General features: G+C 44.6%; 1 protein-coding gene and 1 long non-coding RNA gene across 2 annotated transcripts in view; both read right to left on the minus strand.

Moving 5' to 3' along the window:
• Window positions 1–8,310: 8,310 nt before the first annotated feature.
• Window positions 8,311–22,354, minus strand: part of LOC140687545 (trafficking protein particle complex subunit 9-like) — a 79,896-nt gene continuing 65,852 nt past the window's right edge. Inside the window, exon 5 of the mRNA XM_072944673.1 lies at window positions 8,311–8,852. Within this exon, the coding sequence (XP_072800774.1) occupies window positions 8,567–8,852 (286 nt within the window). The 3' untranslated portion in view covers window positions 8,311–8,566. The remainder of the gene's footprint in view (window positions 8,853–22,354) is intronic.
• On the minus strand, window positions 9,106–13,159 carry LOC140687562 (uncharacterized). Its single transcript, XR_012061947.1, has 3 exons — window positions 12,926–13,159; window positions 9,677–9,751; window positions 9,106–9,357 (listed from the first exon to the last, which is right to left on the minus strand). It is a non-coding gene; the product is annotated as an uncharacterized lncRNA (long non-coding RNA).

The raw sequence follows: 22,354 nt of genomic DNA on the forward strand, positions 1-22,354 counted from the left end.
TTCAAAATATAAAATGCATGGAAATATCTCACTGCTGGTACACGACATCTGCCCTCAAATTGCCCCAAAATCATGCTGGCAAAGCACTACTTAACCCTGTCACTACAAAAAAAAAAAAGCTAAGAAGGCAAATTTAGGCTCTTCCATTGAAAACCAGCAACCACCACTGCCAGTAACTGAGCTGGAATGCTCCTGACTTCAAAAACCACTGCTCAATTACTTTTCAAACGTGAAAGTCATATATGTATTCCACATAGATGATATTACAGTAGGATTTTTCTTTTCAAAATTTCCAGTTGCAAAATTAGCACAAGAAACTTTATGTTTCAGGTTTAAAAAAATTAATTATCCTCCACATTCTTAATTTTGAACCTATTATTATTTTATAAATGTAGCTATGCTGCTTATTATAAACCAACTTTTTGATATCTGCAAAAAAGACCTTTATGACCTCACTATTTCAGAGCAAACTTTAATGATGTTTTGAGAGGTGAGGCCTGGGGCACTCACTAACAGCTCTTTAAATACTGACAAGTATGTGCTATTAAGTAATGCAAAGACTCTAAATCCACATTAGCTCAGAAAGCAAAGAAACTACACCAAAGACTTACTTTAACATTTTTATACATTCCTATTCTTTTGAATATTAAAGTTCTTAAAAGATATGGTTTATTTTGAGAAAGACAGCAGCTGTATTAAATTTCCTCTCACCAATAAAGCAATCTTTATGAAGAATAAAAACCCCTATGGAAATCGAAATGACGGGAAGTTTCTTGCTAAGTGAACATGCAGACCTCAGCACAAGCTTAAATCCTATCAGATCTCACTTGAACGAGCTCAACTAACTCCTGGGCTACCCTGGAACTTAGCTCTTCTGTTCCAAAGTTAGCTGAGCTAGGATCATCACACAAGGCAGGGAAAGAGAGAAGAGGAAAGTCCACCTGGTGGCTTCCATCTGTTTTCTTCCAGCCACAAGGTGCCGCTAGAGCGACCCCGCTAACAAGCCCTCCCCATAAGGAAATCCGGCATCCACACTGCCCCTGCCGTCCTCAAGCAGTCCCGACGCCCCTCTCCCAGCCTGTGAATGGTCTTCTAATGACCCCCCAGTTGGTGGCATCCTCCCCCTCTTCCCCGCTACACACACACACACACACACACACACACACACAGAGCCAAGTCAGCCTTCCCAGATCACAAATTTGATTACATCACCCCACTTCAAACCCTTCAGAGGCTCCCTGGTGGAATTCTAGCCCCACCCCAGACCCTACTTGCCCAGCCTCACCTCATTACCCAGGTCCCCAGTGACCAAAGGGGCCCCCTGACCTGCTCCTACTTCCCACTTGCCTCCAGGCTCATTTTGACTGTTTCCCAAGGAAGCCTTCCCTCCCTCCAACCTCCCAAATTTTTTCCTCTGTTCCTAGAACATTCTAGGGTAATTCAACTTCTGACAATGCTAAGCTCACAAGAAGCAAATACATTTTGCTTACTAATGAGGCTGAAACTTTTCTCCCCTTGACACTCAGAAGTGCGTGTGTTATGAATAAATGAATGATGGGATGGGTCTCAAAGGGACAGACATACCTGCTCTCTCTCGTCCCGACCCTTTTGTCTGTAGAATATCAGAAGCAAAACCAGAAGTACCTTTCCTGACGGTCACTTTCTGATGACACCCTTCAATGCCTACTGTGTCAGTTCTAGTAAAACCCAACCTCTTCCAAAGCCCTCCACTCCATACACTCTCCAGTGTCCTCCCCAGCAGGGGCACCCTCCAACCTGGATCACACAGGGCACTCTCCACGGGTCCCCACACAAAAAGCCTCCAGGCCTCTGCCCGGGCTGCACCTGCCACCTGAGCCACATTCTTAACTCCTTCTCCTGGCTGACACTTACTCTGTCCTCACAACTGAATGCAGGGCCCATTTCTTCCAGAAAGTCCTCTCAGATAATGTCCTTTAGGTCTTCGCTGGGCTCCATCTATAGCAGCAGTACATGGTGACCAACTGGTTGTTTGCCCACTCCTTTGAGGCAACGAACTCTTGGGGACCACATGAGAAGGAGTGAGAGATTACAAGAGGGGTGGGGAAAGCAAAAAGCAAAAATCACAGTCCACGTCCCAAATTCAAGGATACTTTCTCAGAAAAAAGTATAAACCATTTCACACGTGTGCAATTTGGCTACTATTTTTGTGGCTTGTGGACAGCAAGAGCTTGGTGTTCTAGTCCAAAGCCCAGATTACATGCAAAAAAATGTATATATTCATATCCAAAGGAAACCAGAGCTGCTCAAAAACAGTTTGCAGTTAGAATTGAAAGGAACTTTGATAAAGGCAAACTCTCCCTCTCTCTTCTTTCTTTTCTGGCATCCTATAATTTTAGAAGTATTTGCGTGACTAAGAGATGGCTACAGCCCGTGATTATGCACTGGAGTGTCTGAGGCTGAGGAAGCCCAGATTATATTCACGGTGTACATGCAATCACACCTACACACTGATAGGTGCCGTGGTGCTGGAGCTGATGTTACAAAGCAGGCAACCTTATTCTGTAAGAGAACTCTAAATAGAAAGTAAGAAATGCAATGTCCTGTATTCAATTTCATTTGTTATATGGGCCATTGACTGATAGTATATCTTGACTAATGAAACCCAATAATAAATTGTCAACGTCGATTTTCTTCATCTGACCATTTTATGCTAACTTTCGATATCAAATCCTCACTCCATAAGTAAACCTCAGACCTACGCTGCAGCACAGTTACATCCCGTGGAAGACAGCCGATCAAGGGAGAACTGGAGAGTTTCCCTTCAGAAGCTGCTAAGTGTGGTTTTGCATCTGTACGTCATTTGTAACCATGTAATCAACAAAGGAGTAAGATCTAACAACTTTGGGGCGAAAAGCACTGCGGTGCTTCAGAACCATCAAAGAACGCTGAGTTTTGGGAAACAGTCCTGAGGCACTTAAATCATACTTTTTCTGAAATGCTCCAAAACTGACCCACTTCACCATTCCAGGTATAACAGGGAAGTACTGGAAACAGTAGAGAGATCATGCCCTTGAAGTCTGACAAGGCCCTGCTTGAATCCTGCTACAGCATTTACTAGCCGCTAAACGAACCAATTCCTTAGCCCCTCTGAGAAGGCTTCCCAATCTGCAAAAGGGGGCTGCCACCACCCACCTGGGAGCCATGGGTGTGAATGCAACATGCAAGTAGGGTGGCCGACTGGTACCTGAGATTGGGCCTGGCTAGTTTCCCTCCACTGCCCTTCTCCCCTTTTAAACTTGCACTGTTCTCCCAGTAAGGATCAAGCCACCGGAACAGACTGCCCATATCATCTGTGTATCCCCGGATACATGCCTTACCCTTAGGAGGCCAGAAAAACAACTGCCTCCTCCCAAGTCACTATCAATGTTCTTAAGATTCTGGGTATTTTTAACTCTATTTTGCAGGGAGACTATTCCAGAACTGTCCAAACACCATTCTCCAGGTTGGCTCCCCTCCCAGCGCCCATCCTTTCTCACCTCAGATACTCTCTGTGATTGCCTTCTGTTCATGGGAAAGTGAGTCCGGTAGGTTGGGGACTCCCCAGGCCTCCCTCCCTCCCTCACAGGTGAGTGTGACTACCTTCTCCCCACTCTCCACTCCAACTACAGCTTCAAAGAATTCTACCCTCCGGCACCCTGCAGACTCTGCATCTTCCCAAGACACACACGTGGCTACGACCCTCCCCTCAGATTTCTTCCTGGCTGGCCCTGCCCACCGCCCGGCCCCTTAAGGATAAACGGCATTAGTCGAAAAAACGCAAACGCCGCTGACTGACACTCCAAAGCTGCATGGTCTGGGCTTTCCTCCAAACCAGGCACAGACATGCCCCCCCAAGCCAATGTCTGCACCTCTCGAGATGATCTAATTCACATGCAAGGCTGGGAACACCAGCTAAGAATGACGACTCCTAACGTGTATCTATAGTCCGGCTTCTTCAGGTGAGTCCCAGGGTCACATACCCGAGTGCCTCTTTGAAGTCTTAACTTGGATGAAAAATGGCATCTTAAAAACGCCTCATGTCCATTATTTACTCTGGAATTCGATTCCTGGCAGGTACCTCCCAGGCTCCCCATTTTAGTAACAGCCCCAGCACCCACCTATGTGTTTGAGGTCAAATTCAATTTCCACTGTTCCCTCCCACAATCCCTGTCCCGGAATCAGTCCTATTATTTCCGTCGCTAAGCCCATCTCAAGTCTGGTTCTGCAGGCACCATGGCCGTAACCCCACAAGCTCACAGCATGGTGCACTGAGTCACAGTCCTCTGTAGGGTGCTCCCTGGAGGGGGAGGCATCTTCTGGCACGGGTCACCTCAGAAGGCACTGGATTCTCACAATGGAGGCCCAGGAGAAGGGACTCAAATTACTCCCGTGGTCTGAACTTTGAAGGGACCGAGGTCTGGGGGAGCTCCTAATTAGCAGACACACTTGCCAGTGAGCAGATGAGGATGGAGGATCCCAGGCAAGGCTGTTCTCACTCCGACATCTGGGCTCTCGGGTGCCACGGGAAAGGCCTTTGTCCAGGGCACAGCCCGGCCATCACAAATCCCAGCCTGCATTTGCCAACCCGGACAGCCTAGACTCCTTCTACTTGCGAAACTTATTTCAGTTCTGTTCCCCACCCAGAATGTGATGGACTCATTCAGATATTCTGGCCTGTCTCAATCGAGACAAATTCAGTGAAAAATGTAGTGTCCACATTTGGACCAGAGCATGAAAGGACAAACAAGGCCTCATGGTCAGCATGATGGTGGTAGCCAAACCCTTCCACTGGGTGAGATGAACCATGGTGGGGGTGAGAATCCAAGGTCCTAGGTCGGCCAAAGCATCTTCCTTCACGGCTGACTGAGGTGTCAGAGACTCACTACCACAAACTAACGACAAGGCCGTCAGTGGTGGACGTCAGCTGCAACAGGCACGGAGTCAGCTATTTACTGCCACCATGGGTTACAAGTAAAGGCCGGGGCAGGGAGGTCTGCACGGCTGCTGAGGCAAACCACAGACCCGGCTATGAATGCCCACTGGCTGAAGCAGACAGGAAGTTACGGTCCCCTTTAGCGGTCCCTGTGTCCACGAGATCCAGGTGAGCCAGTTACTGAGGAGAAGGCCATGTTGGTCCTGATATTCAGAAAAACCAGCCTCGTAAAGGGAACAGAAGAGTGGCATGGATTTTAGACCCACTTCTGCCCCTTTATGAAGGCAAAGCAAAGTAAATGGCACGGGGAATTTGAATGCAAAAAAAAAAAAAAAAAACAAAACAAAGCGGTGAATGTTTCCTCCAACAGCGTCCCCTGCAGCTGCTCACCCCAGAGCAGGCCACTTTCTCACCAGTGACTGCCGGCCAGGAAGCGCCGTCACGCATGTCACACAGCGACAGCCAAGAACGGCGTGCCGAGCACATTTGTGTAAAAGCAGGAATCGAGAAAGATCCTGCAGAATTTGACTTTACAAGGTTAAATACACCATGAAAAGAATCCCTCAGCAGCAGCCCAAATCAATTCGCATCTTACTTCTTCAAAAGAATCAAACAAATTTAATAAAAGCACATTTGTCACCAAATATAAGGAGGACCAAACAGGTTCCTCAAAGCACGGATTTTAACAGGTATCAAACACCAGTGGGTGATGTGGTAACAAAGCAAATATTCCAAAAAATTAGAAATAAAAAAGATGACTAGGATAATACAGGGATCAAGGCAGCTGTTAAGTTTTTGGTTTTTAAAGCGATGGAGACAGTACGGAGGGTGATCTGGCTATTTCAAATTCAGGGTGTGCACAGCCCACATTTTCAGACGCAACAAGATGCTAACGTGGCAGTACAAGAGAAAAAGGAATAAAGAAAAAGGAAAAGAGGAACAAGAGAAAATTAGAAACACACAAGAACAAAAATGATTTTGACAGCATGTACAAGAATTTACGTGAGTGTGTGAGGCCAGGGACGCGGGAACGGTGAGAACCACCCTCACCTCCTGATCCAGGGAAGACAGGGGCCTGAGGGGAGTGAAGCTGCCAGGGTACCCCAATGTAGTCAGCGCCCCTAACCAAAACTCCATGTACATGCGTCTAGGAAGCTTTTGAGCTATAAACTGTGGTCGCATTTCAGGCTGGACAATTTTACTCACTTCCAACAAGAGTAGCAGTAGAGAATTAGGCTCTGCTCCTGCACCAAAGCATTGTTTAAAAAATTAATGACTGTGGAATAGTAAAAGCAACAATGGAGTAAAAGTGACTGGAAGAGAACGTGCTTGACCCTAGCTCACTGGCCGCGATATCTCACTGACGTTCAGACGCTGGCTGAGCCCTTATGGTACCAGAACCGACAGATCCACCAGGAGGGAGGTTTAATACACTGCTGTATTTTCATGCCGAGAGCCATGGCTGGTACACGAGGTTCTGGGTAAACAATGGTGACAGTGTCTTCCACTATGGGCTAAGCACACATCCAGCTACTCCGCCAAATCCCAATGGCAAACTTCAAAAGGCAAAAACAAGCTGGCATTCTCTGGTGGCTCTGCAGACTCAGAGCCAAGCAATTGGTGAGAAAAATGTCACCAGTGCCTCCTATGACAAAAGAGGCACTGGCCTGGGGGTGGGGCAGGGCTCCAGGCTTCCACTGCTCACCCACCAGTCTGTGCAGGGTGAGAAGGTGGTCCCTGCTTACGTTGCACCAATGCACCTACCTTGACTGACGTCTGGGGGCTCAGCAGGAGGTGACATGTGAGGTGAACGGAGCCAGCCTCGGTGTAGCACAGTGCTGGCAGCTATGCCCTCAACAGTGTCCAGGCTCCTAAACCTGACACTTCATCTCCAAGGAGCAGAAGGGGAGTGCAGGCATGTAGATCACAGGGCCCCGTGGGAACAAGTACAGTTCATGGCCACGACATTACTTGCCCCTTCCTTAAGCTATAGAGGTATGTTCGGGAGGAACAGAAAATTCATCCAGAGCCCGCTAGGCACCTCACGCAGGTGGGACGTGGGCCCCCTGTTCCTATAACTCACAGGGCTGGTCTGGACATTCTTTTTATCAATTGTCTGGCGTCTTCTCCTCCAACTTACCAACAACCAGAAAGTAGAATCTGAGATCAGTTAAGTTCAAGAATCACAGAGCACCGCCCCCACAGCGGGCCCGGCAGCACGTGCCAGGTCCTCCGACCGTCACCTGTGAGACCGCCATGAGCGCTCTCCAGACTCATGGCCCAAGTCCATAGGCCAGGACGACACAGATTCCCTCACTCTCCCCAGCAAACAGGGACCACCTCTCGGCAAAGGCATATCACCATCCTCTGCACGAGGGACAGCATGATAGATACATGGGGAAACAGAGCAGAAGGTGGGGGGGTAGGCAGCTCAGAAGAGCTCGTCTGCACTTTCGAGGCAAAGTGGGGCCCTTGACTTAATCACAGGGACAAAGTGAGAATGAACATTTCTCTGCTCTTTCCCATACTCCGTGATACGCTTTTCCCTGCATAAGGAGTTCATTCGGAAGTCCTTGGCGGTGTTTCTGATGTCCTAACATGGCATGCTGGCTGTCGGGCAGGAAGAGAGGGCCTGAGCCGAATAGGTGCAGGGCCTGGAAGGCAGGAGACACTAGCTCCAGCTCCAGCTCAACCAGCGCCTCTTTCTGCGTCTCGGGATTCAGCATCTCATCTATAAACAAAGGGATGAGACTGTCTCAGGACAGGCTGCCCAACAGAAATGAAATGAGAGCCATGTAAAGAAAGTTTCCCAGTTGCCACATTTAAAACAGAAAACAAAGAAACAAACTAACAAACAAAAACAAATACTAGAAACTAATTTTAAGAACAGATCTTACTTAATCTACTGCATGTAAAATACTATCATTTTGACATGTAATCAATATAGGAAGTAACAAGATACTTTATATTCTTTTACTAGACAAACCTCAGCGTCTAATATGTATTTGACCTACAGCACATCTCAGCTCACACCAGCCTTCTCCCCAGTGCTCCTAGCATCAGTGGCTGTGGCTACTCTATTGGACAGTGACTCAAGGGGTCCCACCATGGTCCTGGCTGAAAAGCGGGAGGAAGTGTCCACATTAACCCTAAAAGGATCTCTCTGAAACAGAGGCAGATTCACTTTTAAATGTCTGTAAACCGGCGGGATTCACCTCCCTCCACCTTAGCTACAACACAGTCCTCTTCTTTGCTGATCCCTTTCTGGATGTAGGGAAGAAACCCGGAACACAGCCAGGGTGGACTGGCCTCCAGGGGAACTTACCTGCTGTCTGTGTCCAGTCCCATGATGTCCTCCTTCTCAAACGGGATGCAGCGGAGGGCGATCTTGTCCCCAGAATTGTTGGTGGCTGCATCCAGCCACTTGGACATGGGCAAGATGAAGAATGACTCAGTGAAGTCCTCAATCTTCTTCTCCACCACCCTGCAGTCCTCGTAGATTAAAGGACACATCGCTGCCCGGCTGCTCGGCTACCACCCCATGCAGCACAAAGACAAAGAGCTGAGAGTCATTAAGCGCAGTGCCATACAGCTCTTCTGCACATGGAGCTTCTAGATGGCCTTGGCAGAGAGGAAGTCGGTAATGGTGACAGGGCCCACGAACTTGCGGTGGCTCTGGAAGCTGCTCCACCCACTCTCGGGCGCATATTGGTGCCTGTAGTGGATACAGAGTGCCCACTGGGAGCCGCACGGGTTGATCTGGCTCACCGAGAAGGTTCGCTTATAGATGCAAAAGAAATTCTCCTCTGAGATGATCCCCACGGGTTGGACCACAACGGGAAGAGTCTCATAGTCCTCAGCACACTGCACGTAGTCAGGGATGCTCATGTTGCAGGCCCTGCGGAGAGGGGAGAGGAGATCGAGGTACATACTGTGCTGTGGGCTGCGGGCGCATTTGGGATGCAGTGATCTGGTGTGTACCAGACAGAAGGCAAGGGAAGCCAAAGCAAATCCGGGGGTACAATTTGTCCTCAGCGTCTGCACATGGCTACCGTAGCTCGGATCACATTACCCAGCTTTTGGTCTAGGCTACCTGCCCCTGCAGAGTAGGGTCATTTCTTGTTTTCTGTTTCCAAGCACCTAGCAAGGCCCTGAAGCGAAGTCACTGCACAAAAATGCTGAATAAAGAAATGAACAAAGGAATTGCTTTCCCCAACCCCCTTCAGCAGAATATAAAGAAAAGGACCACAGTAGGATCAAAAGATCTGGATTTCTATCCAATTTATTTGAACTCCTTAGCTGCAGAATAATGGATGAGGAAACTTGCCTTGGGGAGAACGGTACAGTTCAGTGGTAGAGCACGAGCTTATCATGTACGAGATCCTGGGGTCAAACTCCAGTACCTTATTTTAAATGATGAAACAAATAAATAAACTTAATTACCCTCCTCAAAAACTATTTTTAATTCAAAATTCAAAAAACATCTTGCAATTGACACAACATTGTACACTTGACTATAATTCAATTAAAAACAAAATTCTTGCCTTACAAGAATATATCTGGATTACGGATGTTTGCAAATGTAAAATGCCTAGGGTACCCCCTGCATAAAAAGGGTGGAATGTACAAATTTACTATTGCTTCTTTATGACCTATATTTCCTTTGGGGGTTTATAACGTCTCAGAGCTAACTTTCTCAGATTAAAAAAAAGAAAACATTACCTGTTTTGCCATACTGCTGAAGAATCAGATAACCATATGAAAGCATCCGACCCACAGAGGTTACTCAATAAATGTCTGTTGAATGAATGAATAAACAAGCAAAGTGAATGCTGCTCCCTGCCACAGACCATCATAATGGTACTGCCTGGAAATCCCAAGCCCACGTTCCACCCGTCTCTACACTAACCATGTGGGTGACATGGGCAGGCCTGTGTGATTCTCTAAGCCCCAGTTTAATCGTGAATAGAAATGAGGGCAATAACACAAACTTAAAATTGTTAGTGAGTCAGTATGAATTGTACCCCAACTTTGCAAGATGGAACCATTAAGGAAAACTGGGAAAGAGTCCATAGGCCCTCTCCATACTGTCTCTTACAACTACATGGGAATCTATATTATATCACAAAATAAAAAGTCTAATTTTTAATGAGGTTATTGAGGTTAAGTGAGCTCACTGTCTCAAATAAGGAACACACAGTACAAATAGGACAATGCCCAGCCCATGAGATTCACTCAGTTAACATTCCCAATGAACCCACTGGTCCCTTCAACTTCAGAGCAAGAGGATGGGTTGTCGTGGCAGGAGGCCACCGCACCTGAAGCTAACAAAGCTAATGGTGCCCACTTCCAAGAGCCCCTGTCACCACCCTTGTTCTAATTTTCTATTTGTAATTGTTTTTTTATTAAACAGAAACTCCCAATTGCATAGCCTTCACCTGACCAGACATCATGATGGCAGTCCTTCAATACCTGACAACACAGATCATTAAGGCAGCCCTTCTAGGTGAAACAATAAAATGAAAAGCCATTTCCACAAGACTTCTGTGTAAATTTACTAGGGGAATTCATCCTGGACTGAGGAAGAGGACTGGGGAGGAGGGGGCAATCTGGGGCACAGAGAACTATGGGCCACCTGTCCCACGATGGACTTCAGACTCAGCCCTCACCCTCCAGGAAATTCAAAATACACACCGACAGACTGCTATGGACAAGGTTTTTCTTTTTTAAACAAATCCCTGAATCCCTAGCAGGTCTTGTTTCTACAGAGACACAAATGGATTATGTGTATAATGTTTCACGAAAGCCCTAAAATATTGTCACCCCAAATTGACACATCAAGAAACTGAGGTAGAGAAATTTATCACATTGTACAAGATTAGAGAGAGGCCACATCAGACTCTGTACTTAAATCCATGCCCACACTAGAAAGTGTGACATACTGCCCCTTTCCTGCCCTCTCCCTGCAACAAATCTCTGAAGAGTCTTTTCTGTGCCACCTAGAATCACAATCACTTCAGTTTTCCACAAAGAGCTATGTCACTCTTTGGAGGACGTGTCAAAATCTAAAGGGTTGGGATGGGAGGAGAGATTTGCATTTTCTGTTTCTCAAAGGAAACATGGCTTTAAAACAAACTGAAAAGCACTTATCTAGTCCAAGCCCTTATTGTGCAGAGGAAGAAACGGAGGCTCAGAACAGATGAAGAAAGGGCCTTATTAATAAATATTGCCTCAGCGCAGCACCAAGCCAGCCCTGGGCCCTTCTGGGGGAGTACCTGGGAGGCCCAGGAGAATGAGTGTTAGAAAACGGAAAGAGAAGAAGCATACAAGGCCCCGTCTCTACACCACCATACCATGAAGTTCCACCAAATTACCCAGTATGTGTGCAGCCAACATTAAGGTGGGCTAAACAGGTTATGGAAACCTGGAAGTCTCAACCATAGTGGAAATTCCAACGTTTACTATGTTTGTTCCCCAGTTCAAGCATCAGCTCAGTGGGCGCTCTGTACCAGGGACTACACGAGGCCTGGAGTTCTCCCAAATACAGATCTTTTTTTACCACGTGTGAAACCACATAAAGGCCACCAGAAGAAAAGCGCCCATAGATAAGATGGAATTACTGAAACTGATAGCAGCCAAAGAGCATATAATACTAGGAAAAATGGTGCTCCTAGAAATGGACTCATGGACATAGAAAGCAAACTGTGGTAAGCAGGCAGGAAAGGGGGGATTACAGATACACATTAATAAATATAAAATAAATGACAAGGACCTACTATATAGCACAGGGAACTATATTCAATTTCTTGTAATGAGTTCTACTAAAAACAATCTAAAACAAATATATATACATATGCATATGTTTATAACTGAATCTCTGCTGTACATCTGAAAATAACATTGTAAATTGACTACACTTCAAAAAAAATAACTTTAAAAAATAAGTAAAAATAAAAGCAATGCCATTAAGAAAAAATAAAAGAACACTCTAATCCCCTTAGCTGTAGGTGGTGGAGAATTCTGGTGGTAAGCACCAAGTCCACTGGATCACTCCAGCACTGTCTGTCACTCTTTCTGACAATCAGAGAGTCACTTGGCTTCACTGAGGTTAATTTTCTCTTCTGTGAAAGGCTACAGTTGCAACTAACGATGTATAGAATCTCATCATTCACAAGCCCAACAAATAGTGAGGACTTCCCATGGGCCAGGCTCTGGAGAGATGAAAATATAGGGTCCCAGATATATTCATGTGTAGAAGAAGTTTATGCCATAAAGACATTAATTCTTCCTGTTTTGATAGACAGATTCATTTTAATTCTGATTAGAATTCCTACCAGATTTTTCATGGAATGTAACAAGTTAATTTTTGGTCAGGAATAGCCAAGAAACTTCTTTAGAAACACCACAGGGGAGGGGTGGTTGGGTCATTAATTTCCACTATTCTTTCTGAAGTGATGAAAACGTTCTGGAATAATAATGGTTGCACAAATGTGAATATGCTAAAAGCTGCTGAATTGTACCATTTAAATGAATGGACTTCATGGTGTGTGAACAATATCACAATAAAGCTGGTATATGAAAAAATATTTCTTAACAATTATTTTTCCCTCTATACTACTAGTGTGCCACACAATTTAAGAAAAACAAAAAGTCAAAACCAACCAAACTGTGCCAGGAGCTTTTTAGGACTGCAATGTCCCTGGGTCTCCAAGGCCTCTGGTGGTGCTGTTCCTGTTAACACACACTAGCTGGGCTGGGCTAGTTAGGGACTGTAACTATCTTTTTAAGATCTACGGTCACACGTTTCACCCTGGGAGAGGGAAGGAAGGAGGATGTCACAGCCTTAAGCCTTCAGCTCATTTTTAACAGAACCAAGCCCTGCTTTCACCACTGTAATCCCTCTCACTATAAAAACACGTGACATCAACAAGCACCGCCATCATAACACCTGAAAGTGTTCAAGGTACTTACCTGGGGCAGAAACACTGAGGGAGGAGACAGAAGCTCGCTCAGCACTTATGCTCCCTTTTCCTGACTCCACCAGGAGAAGCTGGGCTTTACAGCCGGTGGCTCTCAGCCCAGGGAGCAGAGCCCACGCCACTGAGCTGGTCCTCAGGGAGCGGGAAAGGGAGAGGAGGGCAGCCCCGGGTCACGGGGCAGGGAAAGCGAGGGGGGGGGTTGGAAACGCGGTCTGCAGCCCCGCTCAGAGGCCAGCCCCAGCCCCAGCTACCCCGTCCATGTCCGCAGACCCTGCCCGCCCGGGACACAGCCCGCCACGGGGCGGGGACGGGCCGGCGGCCCAGGAGAGGAAGCCCGGGAGGAGAGGACTCGCGGGCGGGAGAGGGGAAGTGCACACCAGCCACGGACTGAGGGGAGACCGGCTGGGTGAGAGGCGGCAGGTGCTCACCTCTCCCTGGACAGGTGTGCCTGGGGCGCCGGGGCAGGTGGCGTGGGCAGAGGGGTCTGGCCCGAGCAATTCAGCTGGACACAGGCTGACTGGCTCCCTGAGGGCTGTGACACGCGAACCGCCTTCCTGCAGCCGCCTGACCACTTTCCCGGGGGCTCCCCACCTTGCACTTCCACAGCCAGAGTCCCCGGCCCCAGGCAGGAGCCAAAGGCTTACCGGGCGACAGAGCTGAGAAGCCTTTGGAGCCGATCCCCGGCTCGGAGCTGGAGCTTCCAAACCGCGGTCCAGCTGGCACCCACTGAGCATGCGCAGGAAGGCCAGCAATCCTCTGTGTTCTGCGAGGGAAGGTGAGGCAGCGAGGAAGGAAAAAGATGGGAGGGGGAAGATAGGAGGGGAAAAGTGGAGGGAGACAGATGGACAGGAAGAGGTGAGAGAAGAGAGGGATCTGGATAGGGGAGGGTCTTAGCGAAGAGAAAAAGCTTTACCTCTGGGGGCACCCCAAAGGAGGCAGCAATACTGCCTCTGTACCCTTCTGTAACCCTTCAAGACCCGCAGCTGAAGTTTTACCTCGCTGGTCCAGCCCTCCACCAGATGCCCCCATGTGGAGCTTGGTTTTCTGTTGCTCTGGGAACCAAGCACCCGCAGGTGTTGTCGCTCAGAACTAACTTGGGAAGAGTACATATTCCCCTTTTACACTCTGGGAAACAAGCAGGCACGATTTCTGCCTTAGTCCCACTGTCCCAGCTGTCGGGCTGGCGGGGAGCGGGGTGGTACAAGATCAGCGCCCCAGACAGAGCAGACTGCCTGAGTGTTGGTACATAGTCCCCATTCCTCCTGGGTAAACCACACCCCACACTTGTAGAACAATCAAGGGCTAACAGTAGGTCCCTGGGTGTAGGAGAGGTGTCCTCATGTGAAGGAAAAGCCCAGCTAGGCTAACAAGGTAAGTCACATATCTAAGTGTGATAAGTGTCGGTTTACTGCTCTAAGTTTTGCCAGGCTAACTCGTAAATCTTAAGTTTAGTATCAGTTTACCTGGCTAACATGCTAACTCGTAAATCCAAGTTCAACATGTGTCAGTAATGTGATCTATTACAAGTTGATAAGCTCCAGTGTACTGATTCCTTGCTTTTTGTTGTTTGAGCCTTATTGGCTAATACCCCCTTATTTGTAATTAACCCTTTAAAACCTCATGTGCACGTCTTGAAACTGCTCAGAACTTCGGAGCAGAAGCCCCTCTAAGCCCGCCGGCATAATAAATCTGAGTACTCCAACACTCCGAGTGGTGCTTGTTTCTTGGCTGGCCTGTTATTTCCGTAACTCTCAGTTCCAGTGCCCAGCTTGCTAGGTAGATAGGAGTGTTACCGAGTCCAAATTCATTCTCCTCAGTGCAGGACAGGACAATAAGTTGGGAGACCAGCTGTTCAGTCATGGAATAGCAAGTTTCTGTAGACCTAAATGGCAAAATAATGTCTTGAAAAACCATCTCCCCAAGTCACAATTCAGGCTCCTTTCCTACGTGCTTGGTTGTTGCAATCTTCTTGGTGTAGGAATTCCTTCTTGTTAGAATCCTTTGTTCTTGCAGCTATCTGCCTGAGTCAAATCTTTGTAAACGACCAACAAAACAAACGTTATTTTCTATTCTACAATTTGTTATCTTTTTATGAATGAAAAGTGTTAAATATCCTTAAATGTCAGAGCCTGCAGAATAGGCTCTCCTGTATATTTCAGGCTCTAAGCAACATAGTTTTACAAGCAAGATGAAGCCTAGGAGACAGAGCATAAATTTAAATTCAAAGAACAGATCTAATATGGAGTCAGACTTGTTCTGTTCTATTACCCGGGTAGAAGCCACTTGAGAATTTAAATCCCTTTAACTTAAAAATAACTAAAACCTTAAAGGAATTTACATACATAGTTGGGAATGTGCAGAGTATATATGGAAAATCACCCAAAGGATAGTAAACAGTGGCATTACCAGGGAGGGCAGACAGAACAGAGAATGAGGGAAAACTTCTTTCACTTGTGTATAGTTGTGCTCTGTTTGAATTTTTTGAACCATTTGCTTGTATTTCTTTTTCAGTTAAAAAAATATGTGTAATGGAGCAAAGGAATAACTAGCTCAGCAAATACAACAGCCATGGAATCACTGAGTGATCACTTTTGATTTAAGCCAGGAAGCATTGATTGACTCTCTCCAATGTGCTCAGTCCTGTTTTAAGACTTCTTTTATTATTATTATTATTATTATTATTATTATTATTATTATTATTATTATTATTAATTATTATTACTATTACTACTACTACTACTACTACTACTACAACTACTACTATTACTATTACTATTTATTATTATTATTATTTTATGAAATAATAAGAAGGTACCCCTCACCCCTGCCCATGGCTGGTGGAAAACCAACTGAGTTTTTTAAGTTGTTTTCCAAGGAGTAGAAATGAGTTATAAACTGAAAACTTATTCAGGGCATAATAGACAGAGTGTTTTTCCAGCAGGCCAGACAGCTATGAAGGGTTTTCAATAGAGGCGCCCAGAGGCTGAGAGGGAAAGCCACCAGGATCCTACAGAAAGCTGCCCAAACTGCCTACTCCATGGCACTACTGAAATAGGAAAGAACAAATCTGACTCCATATTTGATCTGTTCCTTTGACTTTAACAAAGCCGAGTTAATACGTTCCTGTCTTTTCATGGGTTATGATGTCACAGAGGAGACGGACAGGTCAACAAGGAACCACTCTGCCGTGATCACGGAGCCGGGGAAAGGGATGGGCTGCAAGATGTATGACACAGCCGCAACTGTGCCCGTGCTTCTAGGCAGGTACTCAAAGTCGACTCAACAAGGTGTCAAACACCTGTGCCCACGTCCCCATCACCTGACATGTAATAAAGAGAAATGAAAGCCTATAAAAGGCCAATACCCTTGGTGGGTATACCATCCAAAGAGCAAAGTCACAGTTTGACAACTGGCCATATCGGTTCCCTGGGATTTATTCTTGGAGAACCTTAAAAACCACTCCTCTCTCCTCAAGAAGTGCTGCATATTTGTCCTATCTTTGGCTCAGGGATGGAGCAAGTTCAAGGGAACTTTAATGTCTGCACAGATTTGACTGTCTTTCTCCAGGTTCACTTGTCCATTCTAAAGGGGCCTAAGCTAAGTCCATCCTCCGTAAGATCTATTCCCTCCAGTGACAGCTCATTGAGCCAGCAATTAAAAGCCAATTGAACAAGACTGTCCTCAGCTAAAAAGTTCACCCACCCTTCACTGCTTTCTTAATCTCTTCTCCTGGCTAATTGCAACAGACGAACACCTCCCTCCACCAAGCTACACAACTATGTCATTTTGTCTCCCCAAAGAGAAAGTAAGGTTCATAAAAGAGGAGACAACTGCATAGTCACCTCTGAATTAATAGCATATAGTAATGTCAATAAATAGAACTATGATTATTGCTACTTTCCTTTAAAACCTTTCTGGTTATTTGAATGAGACCTTGGAAGAGAGGTGTTTGCTGTCCAGTATCTTGATCCACAAGAATCTGGATGTCTTTTTCAGAATGGATGTTCACTGATTCATTCAAAACACATCTTCTCAATCAAGGAGTAGCTGTGCTTTTCTGCCAGGAGTTTGTGGTCACTCTCATGCCAGAAGAGCTTTAAACTATATCCTTACTTTGGATTTGTTATTTTTCCCCTCTTCCAACAAAATTGACTTTCCTTACTTTCTTGCACTGAGGAATTTTTTTCCTATTTCAACCTTTAGTAAACCAAGATTCTCGGGATGGGCTTGGCCTATAATATGATCAGCCATCAAACTCCCAGTGTGAGAGGCCTCGGGCTCACTTCCTGCCCTCCTGTCAAGGCAACTGAAAATCAGTTCGGGAGCCAACCGGCATCCCAGGGCTTCTAAGGCTCACGTATCTCCCAGAATCCCTGCTGTCACGTTTTTCTTGGCTTCTGAGGATTTCCCCTCTCTTTCTTGACAATAAGTTGTGCAGTTTGAAAGATGAGGAAGGAAGGTTTTATTTCTTAATCAGCATTTTAAGGAACTTGTGTAATGAAGGTTTTCATGAGTTTCTAGAACCCTCCATTGCCGAGACAGAAAACACACTATACATTTTCTAAATTTAGCACTCATGTGCATTTTTTCTTTGCCTTTCTTAACAGTTAAATGATATTTTTTAATTAAAAAAAATAAGGCCCCAAATAAGATAGAACATTGAAAGGGCAAACAAAATTAAAGGGCAAAGACAGAAAAATGATAGCTACACTACAAAGCTAATATAATACATGCACTATGTATCAGATCAGCAATTCTCAGTAACAGCTAATTGAAACATGTCCATGAGGTAAAAAGTCTCTCCTGTCAGGAGATGGCCATCAGAAAATAGAATTAAAACAACAAACTAATATCCTAAGACTGGCGAGTTACAGAAGGCTACCAGATAAATGTGTCTGCTTCTGGAAAAGAGGGAGACTCACCAGCTCTTTTCTGTGGAGCTTGAGCCCAGGGGAGGACGGTGAAGTGAGCTCTGTAAGCACCTAATTAGCAAAGTGACTGATGAATAAAGAGACGTGAGCTTTGATGACAGACATGATACTACAATTCATTTGTCCTGTAAAGTATGTCTTCACGTTAAGTGATCAATACTTCGGCGTCCTCAGGGATTGAGATTATAGGAAAATGCACAGCCCGGGCCCAGACCTCCACTATGAGCTCGTGACACTGCACTTAGATGTCTCAAGGGCACCTCCAACTCCACCAGCAAAGAGCTGACTTCACGGTGCTCCTCCCATAGTCGTCCTGCCCAGGGCACCTGTTCAGGGGGTAAGGTCTCCCTGTGTCTCCCAGCTCAGGCCCATCACTCACAGATGTGAATGGACCCCTCCTTCAGGGCCCAGATATCCTCAGTCACCGAGGCCCACCACCCTCACCTGTCCTACCAGGTACTCACTCGCACTCACTCAGCACTGACTCTGTGCTGGAGACCACGCTGCACACTGTGCATATGTTATCTCTGGATCTCCACAGCAGTCCTGGGAGGTCGGTACATCACTGCTTCAATTGATTAGATAAATTGTTTCACTTCCTTGAGTGCGTCATCCAAAGTGACACGGCTACTGAGCCACAAGCCTGGGACTGAAAACCACTTGAAAATTGAACACTGCTACACGTCGCAGCCACCCTACTCTGACTCATCACATCACCTCCTGCCAAGCCTTCTAAATGTTTCCAAGCATTCTGCAAGCCAGAAGTGATCTACGAGAGCACCCCACTCCCCTACTTAAAATCTGTCAATGACGGTCCACTGCCCTTTGGAGAAAGTCCCACCGGGCCTGAGCACAGCCCAATGGCCCGGCATCCGCGTTCCCTGCGCAGCCGCGCCACCTCACCCACCACGTAGCACTACATGTGCCGTATGCAGACAGGGATGCTGACTCCGTACAACCCGGGGTTTGTCTCACTCGAACAATCATCACCTTCTTCAGTGTTCAACTTTTTCATTGCTGACTCTTAGAAAAATGTTTTCTTAGGATGAATCGATATCTTTTTCCTTACAACTACCCATCATTGATAATGATCTCCCTCCAAAATAGAGAAGACCTAATTCTCAGTCTCCTTATCTGTAAAGTGAGAATAACAAGGAAATATGAGAAGTTTTAAGAGAAATAATATTCATGTGAGGCTGAGGGACAATTCCATCATACAGTAAGCACTCAATATGTGCTTACTTAATATTAATAAGAATATATTGCATTCCAGCAACTTTCAATCAATGTTTTATGACTTTGTCCAACAGACTACTGACAAAATTTTAGACGAACCCCTTTGAGCAGATCAGCACAAGCGTACTGGGAGAGGTAAGCGCTGACTCCATTTACAGCTGCAGTCACCCAGCACTACGGCACGGGGGCAGTTTGCTCAAACTGTTACATGATGCTTGAACATTTAGTTGTCATTATATAATAAAGACAGGTGTTCTTTAGTCAAAGCTCCTGAAACATAAATCTTCAAAGATTGATGCAAATTAGGTTTCAAGTACAACACTCTCACTAGAAATTATTTGAAAATCATAGTCTTAGCTACTCCGCACATCAAAAGGGCATGTTCTTAATATATCTGACTAAATACACTGAAAGGGTTGTTTAAAAGTAATTATGAAGAAGCCATCCTGAATAAGCTCTCAGTATCATCTGCACAAAGCCCCACCCAAGGGTCTCATTTCTCACTTCCACATAGGTATTCAGGCAGCTTAACTTGGGTCTTGGTTTCTTATAACACGGGGTGGGAATAGTTGTGGACAGATTTATGTAGCAAATATAAACCTAGGGTATTTACTGTGAAGGAATTCTAGAAATAAGAAGATTGATATATAGTCCCACCCATAAGAAACTCAGCCTTTCCATTTGCAACAGCATTAAAAATAAAATGAGAGATACATTTAACAAAAATTTATAAGATCTGTACATTGAAATTTTTGAAGTATCACTAAAATAAATTTTAAAAGATCTACATATATGGAAGATATCACATTTTCAAGGAATGATAGAAAATATTATTAAAAATGTTAAGACTCCTCAAAGAGATCTACATATTCAGTGGAATCCCTATCAAAATTCCAGCTGACTTCTTTGCAAAATTGAAAAACTGATCCCAAAATTCATATGGACGTGCAAGGGGCCCAGGACAGTCAAAACAACCTTGAAAAAGAAGAGTAAAGTTGGAGGACTCACTTTAAAGGGTACTAAAATGTTATAGTACTAAGTCAGTATGGTACTGGCATAAGGTTGGATAAATAAATCTATGAGACACAATAAAAACCAAGGGGAAAAAACTTACAATTCCAGACAGTTTTCCACAAGGGGGACAAAAACACTCCATTGATAGAATAGTCTATTCAACAAATGGTACAGGGGCAGCTGGGTATCTGCAGGCAAAAGAATCAATCTGGAATCTGAACACTCATATTTTATATAACAAATAAAAATTAATTCAAAATAGATCACAGACAGAAATGTGAAAATTAAACCTATAAACTTTCTAAAAGAAGACACAGTATAAATCTTTGTGGTCTTAGGATAGGCTTTGTTTTCCTAGATACAATACCAAGAGCACAAGTGATAGAAGAAAAAAGCAGATAAACTGGACTTCATCAAAATTAAAACCTTTTTCTTACAAAGGACATCATCAAGAAAGTGAAATGACAGTGGAAATGGGTATCTCAAATGATAGAGTGTGTGCTTAGCAAGAAAAATAAAATAAATCAAAACATCTAATTACCTCCCCTGTAAAGAAATTGTTTTAAAGTTTAAAAAAATATAGTGAAAGGACAATGTCCAGAGTAGAAGAAAAATTTTGCAAAGCATGTATCTAATAAGAGAGTAGCATCCAGGATATTTAACAAATGCTTACAACTGAACAATACAAGAAAATAGACCCAAATTTTAAATTTACCACAAATTTAAATAGATATACAAATGGCCAATAAGCATATGAAATGATGCTCAGCATCACTAGTCAAATCAAAATCAAAATGAGATCTCATTTTACACCCACTAGGATGGTTATAACCAAAACATGGACAATAACAAATGTCGTTCAGGAGGCAGAGAAACCTCATTTGCGGCCAGTGGAAAGGCACAATGGTGCAGCTTCTTTGGAGAAGTCTGGTATTTCCTCAAATGCTTAGAGTTATATGGCTCAGCAATTCCACACCTACATATAGAGTCATCCCTCAGTATTCTCGGGATGTTGGCTTCAGGAACCCCACACCCTGGATACCATAATCCAAGAATGTTCGAGTCCTTTTACAATCAGCCATTTGGATCCATGTAGTGGAAAATACAGATATGGCGGGCCAACTGTACAGCCACAGAATGAAAATATATTCTCATAAAAAATTTCACATCAATATTCATAGCAGTATCATTCAGAGTAGCCAAAATTTACTAACATTATCCATCCATCAATGAACGGATAAACAAAATTACCAAGAATACGCCCACAAACTTTTGGTCATTGAAACTTTGCCAAAGGAGGTGAGAACATACAATGGAGTAAAGGCAGCCTCTTCAGCAAATGTTGTAGGGTAAACTGAACAGCTGCATGTAAATCATTGAAGTTAGACTACTCCCTCACAGCATACACAAATATGAATTCAAAATGTGTTAAAGACTGAAACATGCAGACAAGACACTATAAACCTCTTAGAAGCAACCATAGGCAAAACATCTGACATACATCTAAGCAATGTTCTCCTAGAGCAGTCTACTCAAGCAATAGAAAAACAAACAAAAATATACAAGTGGGATCAAATTAAACTTACAAACTTTTTCACAGCTAAGGAAAGAGTAAGCAAAACAAAAAGACAACCTACTTATGGAATGGGAGGAAATATTTGCAATAAATGAAACTGATAGGGGCTTAATTCCCAGAATATGTAAACAGCTTTTACACTTAATAAGAAAGAAAAACAAACAATTCAATTCAAAAATGGGAAGAAGTTCTAAAGAAACATTTCTCCAATGAAGACGTACAAATGGCCAGTAGGCACATGAAAAAATGTTCAATATCATTCTCAGAGAAATGCAAATCAAAACTGCAATCAAGTATCACCTCTAACCAGTCAGAATAGCCATCATTCAGAAGTTCACAGATAATAAATACTGGAGAGGCTGCGGAGAATTGGGAACACTCCTATAATGTGGTGGGAATGTAGTTTGGTGGAGCCAATGTGGAAAACTGCATAGATGTTCCTCTAAAGAAAAAAATTGACCTCCCATATGAACCAGCAATCCCACTCCTGGGCATATATCTAGAAGGAACCCTAATTAAAAAAGACACCTACACCTCAATATTCACAGCAGCACTATTTAGAATAGCAAGACATGGAAACAAACTAAATGTCCACTGACAGATGACTGGATAAAGAGGTTGTAGCATATTTGTCCAATAGACTACTATTCAGACATAAAATAAT

This window comes from Vicugna pacos, chromosome 20 (assembly GCF_048564905.1).
Source record: "Vicugna pacos chromosome 20, VicPac4, whole genome shotgun sequence".
In the NCBI taxonomy this organism is placed as follows: Eukaryota; Metazoa; Chordata; class Mammalia; order Artiodactyla; family Camelidae; genus Vicugna; species Vicugna pacos.